This window comes from Ceratotherium simum, chromosome 11 (genome assembly GCF_057802395.1).
Source record: "Ceratotherium simum simum isolate JZ-2026a chromosome 11, ASM5780239v1, whole genome shotgun sequence".
NCBI classification, from domain to species: domain Eukaryota; kingdom Metazoa; phylum Chordata; class Mammalia; order Perissodactyla; family Rhinocerotidae; genus Ceratotherium; species Ceratotherium simum.
The window spans coordinates 39,957,464-39,978,885 of record NC_141910.1 but is presented as its reverse complement, the minus strand read 5'-3'; the positions used below and the strand labels follow the sequence as shown (position 1 = coordinate 39,978,885).

The 21,422-nt window shown below is 38.1% G+C and overlaps 1 protein-coding gene across 5 annotated transcripts in view; it reads left to right on the top strand.

Moving 5' to 3' along the window:
• MTA3 (metastasis associated 1 family member 3) overlaps positions 1–21,422 on the top strand; it is a 144,277-nt gene that overhangs the window by 87,942 nt on the left and 34,913 nt on the right. For 4 of the 5 annotated variants that reach the window (XM_087436839.1, XM_014792324.2, XM_014792325.2 and 1 more), the window contains exon 9: positions 13,094–13,282. The exons of the other annotated variant lie outside the window; for it this stretch is intronic. In XM_087436839.1, the coding sequence (XP_087292965.1) occupies positions 13,094–13,282 (189 nt within the window). The remainder of the gene's footprint in view (positions 1–13,093; positions 13,283–21,422) is intronic. 5 annotated transcript variants of the gene reach the window in all.

The window sequence follows — 21,422 nt, the reverse complement described above, 5'->3', positions numbered from 1 at the left end:
ACGTTATAATAAATTTTGGTAGCTATATGACAAGTCCCTTGTGAACTTTCTTTTTAATGTATAGTTGAAGTCATTTAAACCAGTTTTGTACTTTGCTACCCCCTATTGTTTTCCCTGACAATATAACAAACACTTTTTCATATCATTATCAGAACCTGGACAGTTTTTTTCTCATGTTGCATGATCTTGCCTTGTACAGATATACATGCTGTTATTTACATATCCGGTCTCTTGTGGTTTAGCACTATTCTTATGAGATAATGCTTCCCAGATTACAACTGGGAATGCTATTCCTGTCATAGTCCAGCAAATTCCCTCTACCCTGTCTGAGGAACGAGAGTGGAAAGCTTGTTCTTGAGATAGTACAGAGCTCTGTGACAATTGGGGCTGATTTGCCCAAAGATTAGTGTGACAGGTGAAGGGCAGGTATGTGGGCTCTTGGTTCACAGCTGCAGCAACTCTCTGCTTCCCGCTGCTGGTGACTGGTGGGACAGCGGATGAATTTCTTTTGGAAGAGAGCAGAGTTTTCAAGATTCAGTATTTGTTTCTGTCAGTGAAAGCCATTTATAAAAGAAACATTTTAAAGAGGACACAACCTATATACCTTATTTAGTTTAAATATCATATTGTGTGTATCTTTTGCAATACTTGCCTAGTATGCTCCTTCTAGGCAAGCACTCGCACACCCTCCAGTGTTTTCATCTCTTCTGTTTTGTTTCCTGTAGTACTTAGCAATTTGGAGGTCACTGTTGTAGTACATCTATTAAATTACTTATTATTATAATTGTTATTTTTTTAAGCAGAAGTATACTCAGAGGCTCGGGAAATTGTGTTTTGTCATGTTTGAACAGCTGGTTTCAGAGACAGGATTTGGATCTGTTCTTAACTCCTACTGAGAAATTCTGTCTACCGGATCACCTCTTCTGTTGCATTCTCGTTAAAATGGCTTGGGTTTAAATATCATTGTTGCCTGTCTTGGATTAGGCGGCACTGAAGATCGTTCTTTTGTTTGCAACATTTAAATGTCTTGGTTTCCTGCTCCAACGACTATATAAGACTCTTTATGTTGTTCTTGTGTTGGGGTTATATTATTTTCAGTGCCATAAAACTGACATCTTTCAGAAGCAGTGAAAGCAGGAAGAAATCAATGCCCTTGTTATTTCAGATGCCGTGACCTATGCCTTTAATCCTGTTTACCCAGTGGTATCATGCCTTCTGCTTTGGTGTTAATGTATAAGATCCTGAGGCATTTCTATAAAAACGAGTGGGAGTGGTTAAAATTGATAATTAATATGTTGATAATATGAATTTTGCAGATTGTTTTCTAAAAGGAACGTATGAAAGGCTGATAAGCTGTTTTGTGCCATTAAATGACAATGGATTCATCGTTCAGTTGAATTTGGAGAGTCAAGTTCTTATTTTTCTTTCGGTGTTTACAGGCGTGTACAGATCAGGTTAGCACTTTTCTCCATCAGGTGACCAGAGCGTGGATCTGAAGACCTCCCACTGCAGAGAGGGCAGGCTTGTGGAACTGCCGGAACCTCGTAGCCCATCCTAGGTGATTTTCTTTGTGGCTCTTCCTGTGAGGACTGCTTAATTGGCATCCCTAATCTGACACATCCATTTATCCAAGACAATGTATGCCACTTGTCAAATCACCAGTAATATTTTAGGAGCAGCTAATTAAGCTGCCTGCAGATCGCTAGATCTAACTTCCTCATTTTGAGATCTGTTACGAACATAGCTGGACTGTGAATTTCAGATACCACTAGTCTAAGATATGTAATAAGATTTATAATTGTTAAAACATCAATGCCACAGAGCCTTTATAGATTTTACCCTTGTTTCGTTAAAATGTAAACTGTACTTTGTACAATATGCAAAAAAAAAATCAGTTTACAACAATACCTACACTGATCTTCCCTTCCTCACTTGGTGGAAACAAAATTCCTTAGAGCAAAGTAATCCCTGAGGTAGTTAGTAAATAGCAGTTGGTGGACGTTTCGCCTGTTACTTGCTTGTGGTCTGCAGCCTTGTGACTGGAGGGGGGGAGTGCCATGTGCACTGTTAGGGAGCTGTGCTGGAGCAAAGCCTCAGTCTCAGAGAACAGGTAATTGTATAGGTACAGGATTTGTCTTCTGCCTGGACTCTGAGGACTAAAGCAGGTTGAACAGTAGGATCCGAGAGAAAGAGCTGTCTGAGTTCTTTGGGGCCTTAGAAATCTTCTAGGATAGACTATATTAGAGATGATGGTGAAGTAACTTATGCAAGACTAGAAACTTAGATTTCCTGATGTTAAGTCTGATTCTGAGAAAGGTCAGGCTGTGTTGATTTAGTAGGGAGGAAATTGTATCCTGGAATATCTCTAATTCCTGTATTATATCTGATCTTTTTAAAATGCAGCTGATTTTTCTGTCTCTTATATCCTTTTAGTGGCTTTTAATTGCATTTAGGGTAAAAACCCAGATCTTTAAAACAGTCAACAAGACTATGAGGTTTTGGCTGGCCTCTCTCTCCAGTCCCTTCCCCACACACACTCCTCTGTGTCCTCTGGGCTCCAGCCAGGCTATATCCTTCCTTTGGTTCCACGGTCTGCCTCCTGCCACAGGACCTTTGCACATTCACTTCCCTTTGCCTGGATGCTCTCACAGCCCACCTAGTTAACTCTTAGTCTTTTTTCAAATCTTGTCTAATCCATCACTCTAGGGCAGGTTACTTTGTGATATGCTCATGTAGAGAACCAACCATGTTCCTCTGTGTTAGTTGTTTGTAACTAACTCATTTTTATGATTATCTGATTAATGTCTCTCTTCTTTCCTATTCCCCATTTATCAGCTTGTAACCTCCGTTAGTATAGTGACTGTGTATCTATTTTTCCTCACTGTTGAATCCCCAGCACCAAACATAGTGCCTGGCACGTATAGTAGGTGTTTAGTAAATATTCAAGAATGAATAAATTAATTTCTATTTCTGGAACATAGGTTCTTATTAAAATAGGTCACTGGAGTATATTATTTCTATTCCATTGTTTTTGCATTTTAATAGATATTTTACTGAGTGCATCTCGTCACTAAGAGTGATGTATACTTGAACTCTAATTTCATTGTATCACAGAGCTGTACACATACAATCTGAAGCTCAAGAATTATAGCAATAGAAAGATTTAGACATTGGATACACTTGTTTAAAAATTGTGGTAAAATATATACAACATAAAGTTTGCCATCTTAACCCTTTTTTTTTTCTTTTTGAGGAAGATTAGCTCTGAACTAACATCTGTTGCAAGTCCTCCTCTTTTTTTGCTAAGAAAGATTGACCCTGGGCTGATATCCATGCCCATCTTCCTCTACTTATATTATATGAGACGCCGCCACAGCATGGCTTGATAAGTGGTGCGTTGGTCCGTGCCCGGGATCCAAACCTGTGAACCCCGGGCTGCCGAAGCGGAGTGCACAGCTTAACTGCTACGCCCCCTGGCCAGCCCCCCACCATCTTAACCATTTTTAAGTGTGCTGTCCTCTGGCATTAAGTGTTCACATTGTGCAACCATCACCCCCATCCATCTCCAAAACTTTTTCGTCTTCTCCAACTGAAACTCTCCTCATTAAATAATGCCTCCTCATTCCCCAGCCCATGACAAACACCATTGTACTTTCTATCTCTATAATAAATATGACTACTCTAGGTACCTCATATAAGTGGAACCACATTTGCTATTTTGTGACTTGCTTATTTCACTTATCTTCAAGGTTCATCCATGTTATAGCATATGTCGGCTTTTTCTTCCTTTTTAAGGCTGAATGATATTCCATTGCATACCACATTTTGTTTATCTGTTCATCTGTACTAGAAATTTGGGTTTCTTGTACCTTTTGGCTGTTATGAATAATGTTGCTGTGAACATGGGTGTACAAATAGATAACTTTTATGATTCTATGTTTTTTTCCCCTTGGATCTATAGTTTATGATCTGTATAGCCTTATCCAAGTTACTTAACCTCCCTGTGTCTGTTTCCTCATCTGCAGTGGGAATAATAATAAAACTTATCTGTCCTGCTTCAGGGGGTTATGGATTGACAGGAAGAGTGTATACAGATGTACCTCTATAAGTTGCTGATACATGTATCCAAGCATATAGAACTTGATGGAACTGCAGTGGCTCCCCAGAACATGCCTCGGGGTTATCTTTCCTGGGTTCTCTGAGGGGCCTAGAGCTCTCTGTGATGGCAGCTCCCCAGGTTAGGTGGAAGACAACTGATTTATTGCTATATCACAAGTCTTTTTGAGCTTCCATCAGCATTCCAGAAGAAATTACATTCAGTAGTCTTTGCACCTTCATTTATTGTAATGTTCAGAAACATTGGGCCCTTCTAGCTCTGGAGGCCCTGTCCTCCCTGGGAGAGAAAGCAGGCAATGCCTCAGTGTCCTCAACAAGATCTCTGGCACCCTCCTTCCAGCCTCCAGAAAGCCTGTGCCTGAGTTACCATGTGGCATCAACTTGAGGATTAAAGGAGATAATACTTATAAATCATTTAGAACAGTGTCTGGCACAGTGTAAGAGCTCAATAAGTTGTTATTGTTGAGATGGTGATGATAACAAAGGTGCATTTCCCCCCAATCTTTGTTGAGTCTCATTTACTTTGCTCTGATTTTATAGCATTATTCATTGTCTAAAAGAGGTTTTGTCATGCCGTAGTTACTGTCATTGTAGTAGATTATCAAGTTTGAATATGGTCATTAGGCTATGATTAACTATACATTTTAATATAATTGCTACAAGGAAGTCATTGTACAATTTAAAGATCTTCCCCTTAAAACAAGCTATAATTTTTACGGTATAAATTTTCCCACCAAGAAAAACTTAGAAAAAATGATTAGCTTATTTTCCTGGTAAGAGAAAGTTGATTTAACCAACAATAATTTTATTCTTAACTCTTTATAAAAGAGATATTAACTCTCTGTAAAAATGCTAGCCATTGATCATGCACTTTATTTTCTTGTGAGTCTGTTCAAATCACACATTTCATTTAGGGTCTTGAGGGTACAGTCATGCGTCGCTTAACTGCGTCGTCAGGCGATTTCATCATTGTGTGAATATAATAGAGTGTACTTAGAACAAACTGAGATGGTATAGCCTACTACACACCAGACTATATGGTACTAATCTTAAGGGATCCCCGTCATATATGTGGTCCATCGTTGACCAAAATGTCGTTATGAGGTGCATGACTGTACTGGGAATTTGAGGATAGTTTAGAAATCACAGTTATTACATCATTTAAAGAAACTGTACTCAGCAGAATATATAAATCTTTTGATTAACATTTTAGGCATCAACTTACATCAGAAATCTAGTCTTCGAAATGAATATAAAATTGATTAAATGAGAATGCACATAATTTTTTAAAACTCAATTTGCTAAAACTTTTGAGTACTATCCATGTTTCCGAGGCTATAAAATTAGAATTAGAACTAATGGGCTACCACTGCAGTAAAAAAAAATGTGAAACGTGGTGTTTTTCTTCCTTCTAAATACATTATTAAGGCAATAATATTCTACATTAGGCACACTTCTTTTTGTCTGATGATCTATTGCAGGTAAGGATTTTAAAATGATATTAAATGAGCTTAGAGACACTGCAGACTGTCCTAGGAGAATTGCTTGCATGTGTTAAGGTCTATTTATCCATCTCTTTCTTTTAAATTTAAGCTTAAATTATTATTATTTTTTGTATTGCCCTTTACTTTTTCTCCCATGAATTTGACACTAATGTAAGAAGCATCAGAAAGCACTGTAGATTTGAGCTGTGGAGAAATAGAATGAAAATTGTTCTAACTTCTTTGTCTGGGGTTACTGGTGAAGAGATTTGGATTACAAGTATGAGTTAATGAAGGCTTGTGGTTATACATTCTTGAAACTTATCTTTGTATCTTGAGATAATACAAAAATAGTACTAAGACTTCTTGTATTTCCTTCACCCAGATTCCCCACATGCTAACATTTACCACGTTTCCTTTGTCATTCTCTCTATATATACATGGTATTATTATTATTTCTGAATAGTTTGAGAGTAAGTTTCAGGGTGGATGTCCCTTTATTGCTAAATATTTGGAGAGGAATTTCCTAAAAGAACAAGGATATTCTCCTATGTAACCACGGTACAATTGTCAGATTCAAGAAATGAGCCTTGCTGTAGTGCTGTTATCTAATCTGAAGGCTTTAGTCAGATTTGCTAGCTGTCCCAGTAATGTCCTTTATAACAAAAGAAAAAATATTTTTCCTGGTCCAAAATCTACTTGAGAATCACTTATTACATTTAGGTGTCATATCTCTTTAATTTCCTTCAATACTGAACAGTTCCTCATTCTGTCTTTTATGACCATGGCATTTTTTTGAAGCGTACGGACCTTTTATTTTGTAGAATGTCCCTCAGTTTGGGTTGTGGTTATAATCTGATTTATAATTAGAATAAATTTTTATTCTACCTAAATCCATTTTGGTCAGTTAACGTCAGTCCAGGAGATTTTCCATTTTTCCCTAAATTTTCAAATTTATAAACATAATTTTTCATAGTATTTATTAATTAGAAAAATTTGCTATGTTTATAGTTATAAATAGCTTTTCATTTTTGTTACTCTATATATGTCATTTCCCATTTTTTTCTTGATAATTTTACCAGAGATTTCTCTTTTATTGTCTAAAAGAATGAGATTTTAGTTTAGTTGATTTTCTTTATTATATGTTTGTTTTCTATTTAATTTGTTTTTGCTCTTTATTATTTTCTTCCTTTTACTTTTCTTTGGGTTTACTCTGATATTCCTATTCCAGCTCTTTAAGCCCAAGTTTTAGCCCATTAATTTTATCTACTTATCCATTGTCAATATTTAAGATTGTAAATATCCCTTTGATTACCACCTAGGCTGTATCTCATATATTCTGATATGTAGTATTTTCATTATCATTTGGTTCTGAGTATTTACTAATTTATTTGACAATTTTGTATTTGATTGTGAATTAATTTCCAAGGAAATGAGGTTTATAATTTATCTCAATTGCCTTGGGGATTGTAGTTAGAGAACACCTATATTACCAGTTCTTTTAATAGTCTTGATTTCCTTTAGGGCCCAGAATATAGTCCTCCCTAGGGTTTTGCTCCCCAGGTCTTGCCCCCTTTCACCTCAGCTTAGTAAAAAGGAAACTTTCTGTTTGGATCTGTTCTCCCTAGTAGCAGTCTAGAAAATGCCCTCAAGGTACAAGCTGAGTAGGTGTGGAACTCACCTCTCATGCTTCCTCTTCCTGAATTACCTTAGCCTCTCCTTGCCTGCGTTGTTATCCTCCAGTGTGTTCACAGTTGTGTTATCTATTTGTCTGGTTTATGTGTAGAATCACAGCCAGGGGAAGAACCCATAGTTCTGCTCATGGGAAGTTTGGAAATGACATTTGTGACTATGGGGTTACCATGGCGTGTGCCGCTCTTGTAGCTTTCTTGTGATAATAATCAAAAGGTATGAGGACCCATAAGAACATGGCTTGTTTTGAGACTATGCATTGAAGCAAAAACTGAGAGTGGATGGCATACCTCTCTTTTATATATAAAAAAATTTGCCTTAATCATGGTTTGGGGTTTATTCATGAGAGTTTATATTCACCTTCTGCTTAGAGAAAACCATATGCTCATTAATGCTCATTAATTTTTAAATAGATTTGATGTTCTGAATGCTGTAATTTGTGCTGGAGGTATACATTTTCTGTAAAATTTTAACAGAGCAAATCAATAGTTAGTATTAAATATATATGCATAACAGTTACGTGTTGTCAAATTAATGCTATATGTTACAAGTTGAGTTCTTGGGAAACAGACTCTGAGATGGAGGTTTGCATGCAGGGAATTTATTAGGGACTGCCCTTGGGATCAGCACCTGTGGAAGAGAGGGGAAGGAGGCAGAATTGAACAGAGGGAGAAGAGGGGCCATGGTGCACTCTGAATGAAGGACTCTAACTCTGAAGAGTTGTCTCAAATCAGGGTGAAAGGCTGGGCCTTTATACTCCTGCATCATTAGATGCAGGCTGCCCAGGAAGAGGACATGACCTTTGGCGATGAATCTTTCTTAAATTGAGATCATTCCAAAGAGGACCCCTAGCTGGGGGCTGTCTGCTCACAGCATTTCTAGCCCTGGATGAATAAGTTCTTTATCCTCAAAGGGGAAAAACACAGTATCCATTACACTGCCCAGAATTTCAGTGACTTACAACAGCAAGCATAATTTCTTGTACACTCCCCTGCAGATTGTGTTGGATTCTGCTGAACTAAACTGAGTTGATTTAGGTGCCAAGCCTCAGATGGGGTCCAGATCTCCTCCATGTATCTCTCATCCTCTGTTGACAAAAGTCAGTAGCACAAGAGGGCAAGTCCAAATGCACAAACACATGTTAAGTTTCTTTTAAGTCACATATCTTAACATCCTGTTGGCCAGTCAAGTCACGTGGCCAGGCCCAATATCAATGGAGTGGAAGAATACCCTCCTATTCAGGTCTGGGGGAGGGAGCGAATATTTGCCTAACAATAATCCAGTCTACCGTGGTGTGATTCTGCTTAATGAACAAAAGATGAGAATTCCACTGCCAAGATTTCAGTGTCAGTCTTTCTCCTAAAATACTTCTGTTTGTCATCTCCATCTGTTATGAATGAGATGAAATGTGACAACACCTTCACTGCTATTTGGCAGAGAGAACAGCTTGTGCTGAGTTCTTATGATTTTTAAAATTTAGATTTGAATGGATCTTTTCGTGTGTATCTGTATCTCTATTGAAAAGATGGTATCTTTGCAAAGTATTTATCTGTAGGGAAAACTTTCAGTTTTTTTATGTTTAGTTTTTAAATTCTTTATCTTATTACAAATTGACGTATGCATGCAGTCAAGTATATTAAGTACCCTACACTTAGGTGCACAGTTATAAATTTTTACATATGTATACAGTTATGCGCCATATGATGACAGTTTGGTCAACGGTGGACTGCATGTACGACAGTGGTCCCATAAGATTAGCACCATGTAGCCTAGGTGTGTAGTAGGCTATACCATCTAGGTTTGTGTAAGTACACTCTATGATGTTCGCATAACGATGAATTCACCTAACAATGCATTTCTCAGAACGTATCCCCATCGTTAAGCAACGCATGACTATACACCCATGTAACCGCCACCCAGAGCTAGATAAAGAACATTACACGAATCCCAAAAGGTTCCCTCATGCCCTTCCTCAGTCAGTGATCCCCCCCTTCCGAGGTAATCACTGTACTGGCTTCTCTCACCATCAATTGTTACTTTTCTCAACGTTTATATAAGTGGAATCAGCCAGTGTGTTCTCTTATATGTCTAGCTCTTCAAGTTTTTATTATCTTACTGTTAAACCATAGTCATTGGTTATATGTCAAACTCCTATGTCTTTTCTTGGCTTATTTTTGTGAGTCATTACTGGATGTTGTCTTTACTGTTATAGAAAGTCTATTCTGTGTCTTACAGCTTTTTAGGATAGGATTAGACTAGGTAAAAGTCTGTTCAAAAGGAACTTCTATGTGTGTCAGATAGATGACGTTAATGTGGACTCCTAGCAAATAATGTGATCCTCTGGTTTCCTTTGTGAAGTTAGTCATCGATTTCAACAGAATTATTCCCTAGGAATTCTGAAGCGCACGTGCCTGATGGGATGTTTATTTCGTACACATTACTACACTCTCCTCTGAGCTGTGGTATAGTGGGTTTTGGAAGTTGCATGTCTCCTGGTCAGCTGTAAGTCTGATTCATTCTTTCCATGTGATTTGTGGCACAACACAGGAGCTAGTCTTCCAAAAACAAATGCTTACCTCAGTGTTCAGTAACATAAACACACTCTGTAAGGAACAGAACCTTTAATCACTTGAAATTTCAGTCATAATCACTTATAAAGGCTAAGATATTACTTTGGTTCTTTGAAGCCTTATTAGATAATAGCCCATCATAATTTTTAAAAGTGACTGTAAGAAAAGCATTTTCATTTATCTAGCATGAACAAAAAGACTGCAAGTCGATTCATGCCTTGAGTGGTTGGTGTAATATCAGCTGAGAAAAACTCATTTAATTCCGTGACTTTTGGTTTCAGAGCACTTGTTAATTATAAAAATTGCTTCTACCTCCTGAGAAATCTGAGCAGCACAGTTAATTTGTGTAATTATTGATTTTGAATACCGTTTAATCTTTTTTAGTTTTGTTATCCATTGTAAATTTAGGAATTTTAAAAGTAGTTTTTTATGGAAATCTATTATTAATTGAAGGGATTCCTAAATGCTGTTGAACTTACTTTTCATTTTCGTAGATCACTTATCCAGAAACAATAATTTAGTTTCCTGGATGATGTAAAAGTGTATAACAGTGTACACCACAGCTAAACTGCTGAGTCTGTCAAGTGAGAATGTTAGCTAGAGGAGTGGAGCTTGATTTTGAAGTTTGCAGAGCACAAGCAAAGAATAAAGATCAATTTAACATTTTTGTAACACCTGCTACAGAAGGGGAAGAAGAAATTCGCTTGCAAGTTGAAGTTATTCCACGATTGTGACCAGTACAGCAAAAGACTACACATGGTCAGTGGTCTTAGCTGTGATTATAACTAGGAAATTGATAATAAAATCACTACTTTTGTTTTGTGGAATCTAATGATTTATTTTGAGTGTGATGTCACCCTTGTTAAAGAGTTATGTCTGTATGTCCTACATCCTCCCTTAGCTCTGTCAACAAATTTATATTCTATGTAAATATACATATTTTTTGTGTGTGTGAGGAAGACTAGCCCTGAGCTACATCTGATGCCAATCCTCCTCTTTTTGCTGAGGAAGATTGGCCCTGGGCTAACATCCGTGCCCATCTTCCTCTACTTTATATGGGACACTGCCACAGCATGGCTTGACAAGCAGTGTGTCAGTGCGCGTCTGGGATCCAAACTTGTGAACACCGGGCCACCGATGTGGAGCGCGCGCACTTAACCGCTGCGCCACTGGGCTGGCCCCTAAATATATATTTTTAATACATACTTTTGCTTATAATTTTTTCTCTTTAATAGATGTTATTTGATATTTGAGCTTGTTTTATGCTCTTGTACCAGTAGGGAGCTGTCCACTGTCCCCTACCAGTTATTTAGGGTTCACTTATAAGCTAAATTTCTAAGAGATGTGTTGTCACGTAGATATGAAGCTATCCACATTTGTGAATTTTTAAATAAATATCAGAAGATACTTTGTGTTAAAGGTGCAAGACGGCTTTCTTATGTTAGAAAATTTAAACAGAACTAGTTCTCATTTGGCAAAAGATTGGATCACCTTGCCAACAAAATCTGTCCCACACCCACATGCTTATCCAGAGACAGAGCTGGTCGTCCTGTTTTGCAGTTTTCCTGCTACACATACAAATGTGCATACATGTTATAAATGAAGCTCTTTTATAATGATTTTTATAATTTATAATGGTTTTATAAATGAAACCATCAAAAAATTTTCAAAACTTAAAGTATTAGAACCTAGTTTATTCACTGCTTCTGATGGGAGGAAAATGCTTTTTAAATAAGCTAGACCCCAGGTACTCTTGCAAAAAGCCAATTATGGCTCTTACTCAACTTATGATGGGGTTACCTCCCAATAAACCCATCGTAAATTGAAAATGTTGTAATTCGAAAATGTTTTTAATACACCTAACCTACTGAACATCATAGCTTAGCCTAGCCTACCTTAAATGTGCTCAGAGCACTTACATTAGCCTACAGTTGGGCAAAATCGTCTAACACAAAGCCTATTCTATAATAAAGTGTTGAATACATCATGTAATTTATTGAATACTATACTGAAAGTGAAAAACAGAGTGGTTGTCTGGGTACAGAATGGTTGTAAGTGTGTTGGTTGTTTACCCTTGTGATCGCGTGGCTGACTGGGAGCTGCTCTCTGCTGCTGCCCAGCAGCACGAGAGGTTATCCTACCGCATATCACTAGCCCCGGAAAAGATCAAAATTGGAAGTAGGGTTTCGCTTTTGAACCATTGTAAAGTCAAAAAATCATTAAGTCAAACCATTGTAAGTTGGGGACTGTCTGTATATTATCCTAATCTATTTTTCCTCCTTTCAAATTACTCTTCAAATCACTCTCCCTTGGGGCCGGCCCTGTGCCATAGTGGTTAAGTTCAGCATGCTCTGCTTCAGCAGCCCCGGTTCGCAGGTTCGGATCCCGGCTCGGACCTGCAGCACTCGTCAGTCATGCTGTGGCGGTGACCCACATACAAAATAGAGGAAGACTGGCATGGATGTTAACTCAGGCTAATCTTCCTCAAGCAAAAAGAGAGGAAGATTGGGAACAGATGTTAGCTCAGGGCAAATCTTCCTTGGCAAAAAAAAAAATAATCACTCTCCCTGGAAATATGTAGGAAACCCCTACCAGCCTAGGTGTTCCAAGTGAGCCTAGTAATCTATTCTTGGTCTTACAGAATCTCAACCAAGTTACTATTTCAACTTGCACATGTAATTTTGTTTTGTTTTGTTTTGTTTGTTTAACATGGGTGTATAATTTTGATTTGTCTTACCATCATTCTCAAGTTCCATTGTTTTCTTTCCATCTCTTGTTCTTAGTACATCATTCCCTTAGTCCAGCCTGAGAATATTTTTCTCATTCACTGAAACATAATCTATTATTCCTTTGTCAAAGCAGGCTGTGCCAACCTTGTAAAATAGCTGAAGTGACTTTGGCATTTTTAACCAAAAGAATGTTGAAATTTACTACGTTCCCAATTTAGTGCCTGGAAGTTCTGGATCTTCATGGTTAGGTTGCTATAACAAATGGATGCGTTTTTAAAAATACATACCTTAAAAGGTACAAATCAACATTTTCTTAAAGCAATAAATGATATTTTAAATAATTAAGATTTCTGTTTAAATTTTTCTTAATTTTGTTACTTAAAAATTACTACCTGTTAAGTATATTATTTTAATTAAGTGCATCAAGCATTTTAATATTTCTCCTCTTAAATCTAGCATGTTTGTGTTTCTGGCTGATCTTTTCCCCTTTATTTGTTTTCCTTAGTTTCATGCTATGGATACATTATATAGACACAGCTATGATTTGAGCAGTGCCATTAGTGTCTTAGTACCACTTGGAGGACCTGTTTTATGCAGAGATGAAATGGAAGAATGGTCGGCCTCTGAAGCTAGTTTATTTGAAGAGGCACTGGAAAAATATGGCAAAGACTTCAATGACATACGTCAAGACTTTGTGAGTAGAAAATTGTGAATAAAATAAAAGGTTGGAGTGGGAATATTTTATCTATTTTAGAAATCTGGTGTACCTTAAAAGTATTCATTTAGCAAGCCAGTGACTTAGTAATTTTTATCTGCTCAACATAGAATGAAGGCCAGTCTTGTAGAGGGAGAAATTGACATTTGTTCTAGGAAGTAATTGTAAGACCTCAGGGTCAGAGGGCCCTGAGTTCTTGCTGTAAATCCTCTTCACCTGTCTCTGAGTTCCAAGTTTAAAATATGGACAGCTTTTCTAGCCATTTGCACTAAATATTTATGATTTTTTAAAGCTTCTTGCTCTTCTTTAGACCTTCAGTATTTTTCTAGTTATCTTATTAATTGTTGAGCCTGAATTTGATGCGGACCTTTAATATGGAAATGACCTGTACCAAGCAGAATAGGAAATTTGCTTTATGAGTTTTTGATCTTTGGCTTCTCTTAATGATATGCAGTATCTTACTTGCATTTTAAATACTAGATAATCTTATCCACTATTATGTACTTCTTTTTGTCTTTGTATCTGTGGAATTGCTCTCTTTAATTAAGTTTATAATCTCTTTGAAATGGGGAAATTTCTATTTGAGAAGTCCATAAATAGCTTTCTATAGCAGTCATCTTTTTTTAATTTATGAAAATGGAGTCTTTAGAGACTATGAAGTATTTGATGTGAGCTAATATCCTGCCTTTTATGTTGTTGCGTCTTTTTAAAATTATTTCTGAAGCAAGATTATTGCTTATCAATATGGGTTGATACATTAAATCCCAACCATGATCGTTAAAGCTGCTGTTGTCACTGACATTTGTACTTCTGGCAAAACTTCACTTGTACTCAGATTGTTATATGTCATGATTTCAATTTACAGGATATGCAGCTGAGAAATTAAAAAATGCATTGGTGGCATTTAGCTTTAGATGGTCAGAATAACACACCGGTGCAATGTTATTAATATAGCAGTTATTAATATAATATAGCTATACCACTCACTAGAAACTGCAAAAACAAAACCCTCTTAACAACAAAATCTGCAGGTCTGATAAAGGAGTAGAAGACGAGAAATGCTAAAGTGAAACTACTTTTCTCTGCACTGAGTATGACATGCTCATTTTATGTTCTAGTAATCATTCTGAACTCAGTTCAATTCAACAAATGTTTATTGAGTACCTGCAACATGCCCAGCCTTCACGTAGGCACTAGGCATGCGACAGAAATATAATGTGGTCCTCACTTCAGGAAATGAGTTCGTAGTCAAGCTCAAGAGATTGAAAGATACACACCCAAGTGAAAAAGAATGCAATTATTTCTGTCAGTAGTAAGAACAAGTATTATGGGAGTATTGGGAAGGGAACTATTAGTTGTGCCAGTCAACTCAGGAGTGACTTCATGGAGTTAATTGGCATTTTCTGGATCTCTGATGGTAAAGGGAGAAGAGAGCAAATTGAAAAGTATACACTGAAGTTTGAAACTTGCAGACAGCACTCCTGGGCACTTAACCCAGGACTAGGAGGTAACTCTGTACAGTAGCTTGGTACAGTATACTTGGACATAGAGGCTGACATTATATAAGATAACTCTGTGAAAAGGAGTATAATGGTAATAATTCTGTTAGATGGTTTTTTGTTATTTTCATGATCTAACAAAATTCTTATAAATTTGTAGCGTGGTATATATTAAGTTTTGCTGAAAGTGGTTAGAATGCTTGGTAATTAGCCAATCTATATACTAGATTTGTTGTACTTTGGAGATTGGAATTAGTCACCAGTGTCAAAAACCTTACAAAAGATATAACATCAGGAGGCTACCTGCCCAAAGGGTTTGTGTTTTTTGTAGTTTTGGCTGTTTTTAAACTTATTATCTCCCTCCCACCCCATACTTATAAAAGTAATACGTAAACCTAAAGGTAATATATGACAAGCCCATAACTAACATCATACTCATTGGTGAAAAACAGGTACATGAAAAGGTGTTCAGCATCAGTAATCATCAGGGAAATACAAATCAAAAACACAATGAGAGGGCCGGCCTGCTGGTGTAGCGGTTAAGTTCCCGTGCTCTGCTTCAGCGGCCCGAGGTTCACAGGTTCGGATCCTGGGCGCGGACCGATGCACCACTTATCAAGCCATGCTGTGGCAGGTATCTCACATAAAGTAGAGGAAGATGGGCACAGATGTTAGCTCAGGGCTAATATTCCTCAGCAAAAAGAGGAAGATTGGCAACGGACGTTAGCTCAAGGCCAGTCTTCCTCACCAAAAAAATAATAATTAAAAAAAAACCATGAGATATCTTTTCACACCTGTTAGGATGACTGTTATCAAAAAGACAAAGACGTAAATGTTGGCGAGAATGTGGACAAGGATTGGCCTTAATTCCTTGAAGTTTGGTAGAATTTTCCAGTGAAGCCATCTGGTCTTGGGCTTTTCTTTGCTGGGAGGTTTTTGGTTACTGATTCAATCTCCTTACTAGTTAGTTATAGGTCTATTTAGACTCTCTGTTTCTTCCTGATTCAATCTGGGTAGGTTGTATGTTTCTAGGAATTTATCCATTTTTTTCTAGGTTATCCAATTTGTTGGTGTATAATTGTTCATAGTAGTCTCATGATCCTTTGTATTTCCGCAGTATCAGTTGTAATGTCTCCTCTTTCGTTCCTGATTTTATTATTTGAGTCTTCTTTTTTCTTAGCCTAGCTAAAGATTTGTCAATTTTGTTTATCTTTTCTAAAAACCAGCTCTTAGTTTCATTGATCTTTTCTATTGTTTTTCCAGCTTCTACTTCATTTATTTCTGCTCTGATCTTTGTTATTTGCTTCCTTCTGCTAACTGGATCTGCTCTCTTTTTTCTTTTTCCCCCTGTGACTGGATAGTTTCTAATGATCTGTCTGCGAGTTCACAGATTCTTTTTTCTGCTTGATCAAGTCTGTTGATGTTCTGTGTTGTTTTTTCATTTAATTTGTTGTATTCTTCAGCTTTAGAATTTGTTTGGTTCTTTTTTATGATTTCTATCTCTGTGTTGAATTTCTTTTGTTTGTGTCTTGTTTTCCTGATTGCATTGAGTTGTTTATCTGTATTTTCTAGGAGCTCATTGAGCTTCCTTAAAACAATTATTATGAATTCAAATTGTAGATCTGCTTTTCTTTGAGATCAGTTACTGGAAAATTACTGTGTTCCGTTGGTGTCATGTTTCTTTAATTTTTCATGTTTCTCATAGCCTTGTGTTGATAATCTGTGCATTTGATGGAGCAGTCACCTCTTCCAAACTTTACAGACTGGTTTTTGTGGGGAAAGACCTTCCTTCACCTGCAGGTGGGTGCAAGGGTGCCTGATGGCTGGTGTGATGGCACCAGTCCTGGGAAGGTCCATCAGCTGAGGTCAGAATTGGTAAAGATTGCAGGAGTCCTCAATAGCCAAGGCTGCGGGTGTCTGCAGCGGCAGTGAGGGTTGCTGTGGTCTTTGGTAGCAAAGGCTGCTGGGGACCTCCTGATCTTTTTCTCTCACGAGGTGTGTCGTGACCAAGGGGATCCCTGTTGGCACTGGGTCTGGCTGTGGAATGTTCTTGTGGTGGTGGTGGTGCTGAGTCATGAGCATGCTTGGATCAGCCACAGAGCCAGGAGTGGAGCATATATGCTCACAGTGACCGCAGCCTGTTGTCCGGGGTGCTGGCTAGCCTGCAGTGTCAGTGGCTCTGGTGCCTGAGATGTGGGCACATGTGAAGCTGCATGGAGCTGAGGTCTGAAGTGCAGGTGTTTGTGGAGCAGCCAGGGCTCTGGGGTCCAAGGTGTACGTGGGGTTGGAGGTGGGGGCTGGCCTCCCTTATTCCTGGGGTAGGGGGCACAGCAGCAGTGTCTTCTAGGACGGGTGCCGTGGTGTCTCCCTCTCTAGGAGGTCCTTAGCAGCAGTGGCTATTGGTTACCTCAGTGGCAAAAGCTGGTGCTGTTCCTCTGCAGAGCAGGCTACTGAGTTCCATGCCAACCAACACTAGAGTCCTCTGCTGTGAAAGCTGCTGGGATTCTGCGGCTGTCATGGGGGCTGCTGAGGTCCTCAGTGGCAAAGGTTGCCGGGCTCCTTGCAGAGCGGGCCACTGGGGGCTGCAGTGGCACCCACTGCGTGGCTTATATTGATAGCCTCCACCCTTCTTCTTTGTGCTTAGCCATTTTCCAGATGTCTCGGCTAAGCCCATCTCCGCAGTGATCTTCTCTGTGCAGTTATTCTCTGTTTTTTTGCTCCATTGTGTTGCTGTAGGTTCTTTTTTTTTTTTTGTAAGTTCTTAATTTGACTTTTGTGCCCTCTCAGGGCTATTTTCCTTTGTCTGTGGCTAATTATTGTTGTTTGTCAGGAGACAAAGACTGGTATCTCCTCTTCCTCTATATTGCTAACATCTTTCTTCCTGTCCGTTTTATCTTGACTTGTCTAGTTTATTGTCATAAAGTTCTTAATATTCTCATGTTATCCTTTTAAGGACTGTGGGATAGATCTGTAGTGATGTCCCCTCTTACCTTCCTTATACTATTTAGGTCTTCTGTCTTTTTCCTTCATCATTCTGGGTAGGGGTTTATCAATTTTATTGATCTTTGCAAAGAACCAGCTTTTGGTGTGATTGGTTTTTCTTTCATTGATTTCTGCTTTTATGTTTATTATTTTCTTCCTTCAGCTTGCTTTGGGCTTACATGCTGTGTCTTCTAGTGTCTTTTTAAGGTTGAAGCTTAGATTATTTATTTGAAATATTTCTTCTAATGTATTCGTTTATTGGTAGTATATGTTTGGCTGACAATGATTTCAGCTTTGTCTGAAAAACTTTCTACTGTCCTCTTTAAAAATATATTTCATTTTTTTAAATAAAAGGAATATAATTCTTTTTTATAATATACAAAATATATTTATAATTATAAAAATCTGATTCTTTTTTTTTTTTTCCTTTTTCTCTTTCAGCACTCTAAAGATGTCTCTCTCTGGCTTACATAGTTTCTGATGAGAAGTTCTTATGCATGTAAATGTTTCTTTTTCTGTGTTTAAGATTTTCTCTTTACTTTTGGTTTTTAGCAGTTTTACTGCTACATTGTGCCTGGGTCTATTTTTGTTTTGTTTGGGGGTTTACAATATGCATCTTTTTTTTTTTTTTTTTTTTGTGAGGAAGATCAGCCCTGAGCTAACATCTGTGCTAATCCTCCTCTTTTTGCTGAGGAAGACTGGCTCTGAGCTAACATCTATTGCCAGTTCTCCTCCTTTTTTCCCCCAAAGCCCCAGTAGATAGTTGTATGTCATAGCTGCACATCCTTCTAGTTGCTGTATTTGGGACGTGGCCTCAGCATGGCCGGAAAAGCAGTGTGTCGGTGCGCACCCGGGATCCGAACCCCGGGCCGCCAGTGGCAGAGTGCACGCTCTTAACCGCTAAGCCACGGGGCCGGCCCCTACAATATGCATCTTTAATGTACCACAGTTTACTTTCAGATCAGTTACTACACTACTTAGGTCATACAAATTATAAGAACCATGTAACAATACACTTCTAGTTATTCCCTCCTATTCTTGCGCTTTTGTTGTCATACATTTTATTTCTGCCCATGTTCTAAATCCTACAGTGTGTTATTACTATTTTTTGCTTTAGGCAATCAACGATCTTTTAAAGAGATTTTTTAAAAATATCTTCCTCCACCATATTTATTTACTTACTTTATTTTAAAAATTTTACCATTTCTGCCCCTCTTCATTTCTTTGTGTAGATTCAAATTTCCATCACCACCAATGGGGGCTTTCTCAGGTTTCCTGCTCTGGCCCATTTCTTTCTGATAAATACCTAATGGAGATCTGTGGCAAATGTGTTTGGGTTCCCCTTGTGTCTAGAGCTTCCATAGAGGCTAAACAGTTGTCCTAGCCCACTGTTGACCTTTAATAATTTGGTAAATTTTTTATTATTTTATTTTACCTTCATTTTTATTGGTCACCTGTTTCTTTTATGCTCTGCCAAAGTGAAATAGTTCATGAGTCCTGTCTCTTCTCAGGGTGACTATGGAATTCAGTTCAGTTGATTGTCTTGTAACTTTAGGTCTCTGGTGGGCTAAAGAATGGGTATGGTTTTGTAGATTATCTGTATTTTTCTTATCTTTAGGGTGGGAGTGACATTCTCTTGTGGATTTCTACATCCTAAGCAGAAGCAGGACCTGAAATATGCAGAGGAACCTGAAAAGTTCAATGTGCAAAGTAACAAAGTCTCTCTCCCTTCATGAAATGAAGTGCTTTGCTATAGAAACTTCTTTCAGCAAAAAGTTGTATCATTTAGGGTTCAGTTGCAGATAACAAAATTATAGGAGCTATTTTAACAGGATTTAATTTTGGAAATTAAATGCTTAAAATCATTGATAGGGTTGGGGAAAGAGGTTCCAGGCTGGGCTTCAGAAAAATTCCAGTCAAGTGATTCAGCAAGTGAGCTCCTACCTCTGCCCCATATGGAAACTGAGAAGCTGCTGGGTTAACTTCTGCTCTAGAATCACACTACTCTAACCATGATTTTGGGATCAGGAAAGCTCTAGCAGAGCTGTTGCCTCTAGAACGGTTTTGTGCCTCCTAGTTCTGCTGCAGCAAAATGGGTGCCTTGTGCATCATCCTCTCTATCTCTGCTTAATTCACTTCTAAATTTAGGTCTTATACACAAACATCTGATTGGCAGAAATAAATCACAAGGGAGTCTTAGAAATATAACGTTTGGATTTCTAGCCTTTGCAGTGTAGGAATGTGAACTAGACGGAAGTTGGAAAGGATACTGAGCAAGTCATAATTGGAGACAACGGAATCCATTTGAGTGAGCTAGTTTAAGAAGAATGAAATTTATTAAAGGGTGTTAGAAGGCAAACAGGACCTTCAGGGGGGGCAGGGATCCAAGTTTAGACGCTTTACAGCCAGGCCTTGTGAAGTCAAGAACAGTATCCAATACCCCAATGGCAGTGTTCTAGCAGAAAACCAACTACAACATCTGCTCTCTACCACCAGTCTTGCTTGATTCTGTTCTACCTTGACTGTGTCAAGGTAGAACATTATTGACTGTGTCAATAAATGCTGTATATCTAGGGTCTGTTCTTAGAACGCTCCACTTCTTACCAATTTATGTATTAGAGTGCTTTTGATTACAAGTGAGAGAAACACAACCTCACCTAGTTTAGAATAAAGAATAGATGTATTGATTATATTAATCAAAGTTCTTACTTGCTAAGTACAGAATTCACTATATCTAATTTAAGCAGAAAGAAATATAGGATATTAGGTTCTCATAGAATCTCTGGGAAGACTAGAGAACCAGGCTTGGATGCTACAATTCCAGAAATAGTGGAAACACCCATGTTCTCTGCTGCTTGGTATCCGTGATGTCAAGTATGGATGACAGAAAGGTCAACACAGATGCCCCAGAAGAATATAATATCTCAACCATTGTTCTTGGCAAACTATCCAATCTCCCTGCATACAGTCTCATCTTGATGTGGCTCACTTCTCTATCGAAGGGTCATTCAGGTTTGTCAGCTTGGCTAAACCTGGCCCAGATGTCTTGTTCAAGGGTATCTGGGGAAAAATGTAGTTTAGAGCTTCAAGGAAGATAAGTAGAAGTGGGTTGGAAATGGGTGTCCTGTATCTGCCATTTCTTTGGTTATTCAACATCCTTCCTTGCCTTCTGTACGTGATTCCTCTCTGTATATCAACTTTTAAATGATAGTAATTATTCCTGAATCATTAAAAAATGTAGTACCATTTCCTTAAATGAGGAGGTCCAAATTTAATGCCACAACATCCATCTCTGGTTGATGTTTATTCTTCCTCTGGTTTTAGTCACAACCCTGTCTTTATAGCTTGTAACTTCTGCATTAAATTATAAAGGTAAAACCACCACCAACAGACCTTATATAAAAATAGAAAGGGAATTGGGGTTGCAGAAGGAAAATAATTATACCAAGGAAAGAAATATGGATAGCTTCTTCAGTCTTCCTTTCTCCGTTTCTCAAACTTATCCTGAGGTCTTTGTTGGCATTCAGAATCTAATTCCCCTGCAAGTCTCCTCCTCTCTGTACCTTAGATGACCAGAGTTCTTATCTTAGTCTGTTAGGGTGACCCAAACCTTCGTTCCTGAAGGTTCTGAGCCCTGC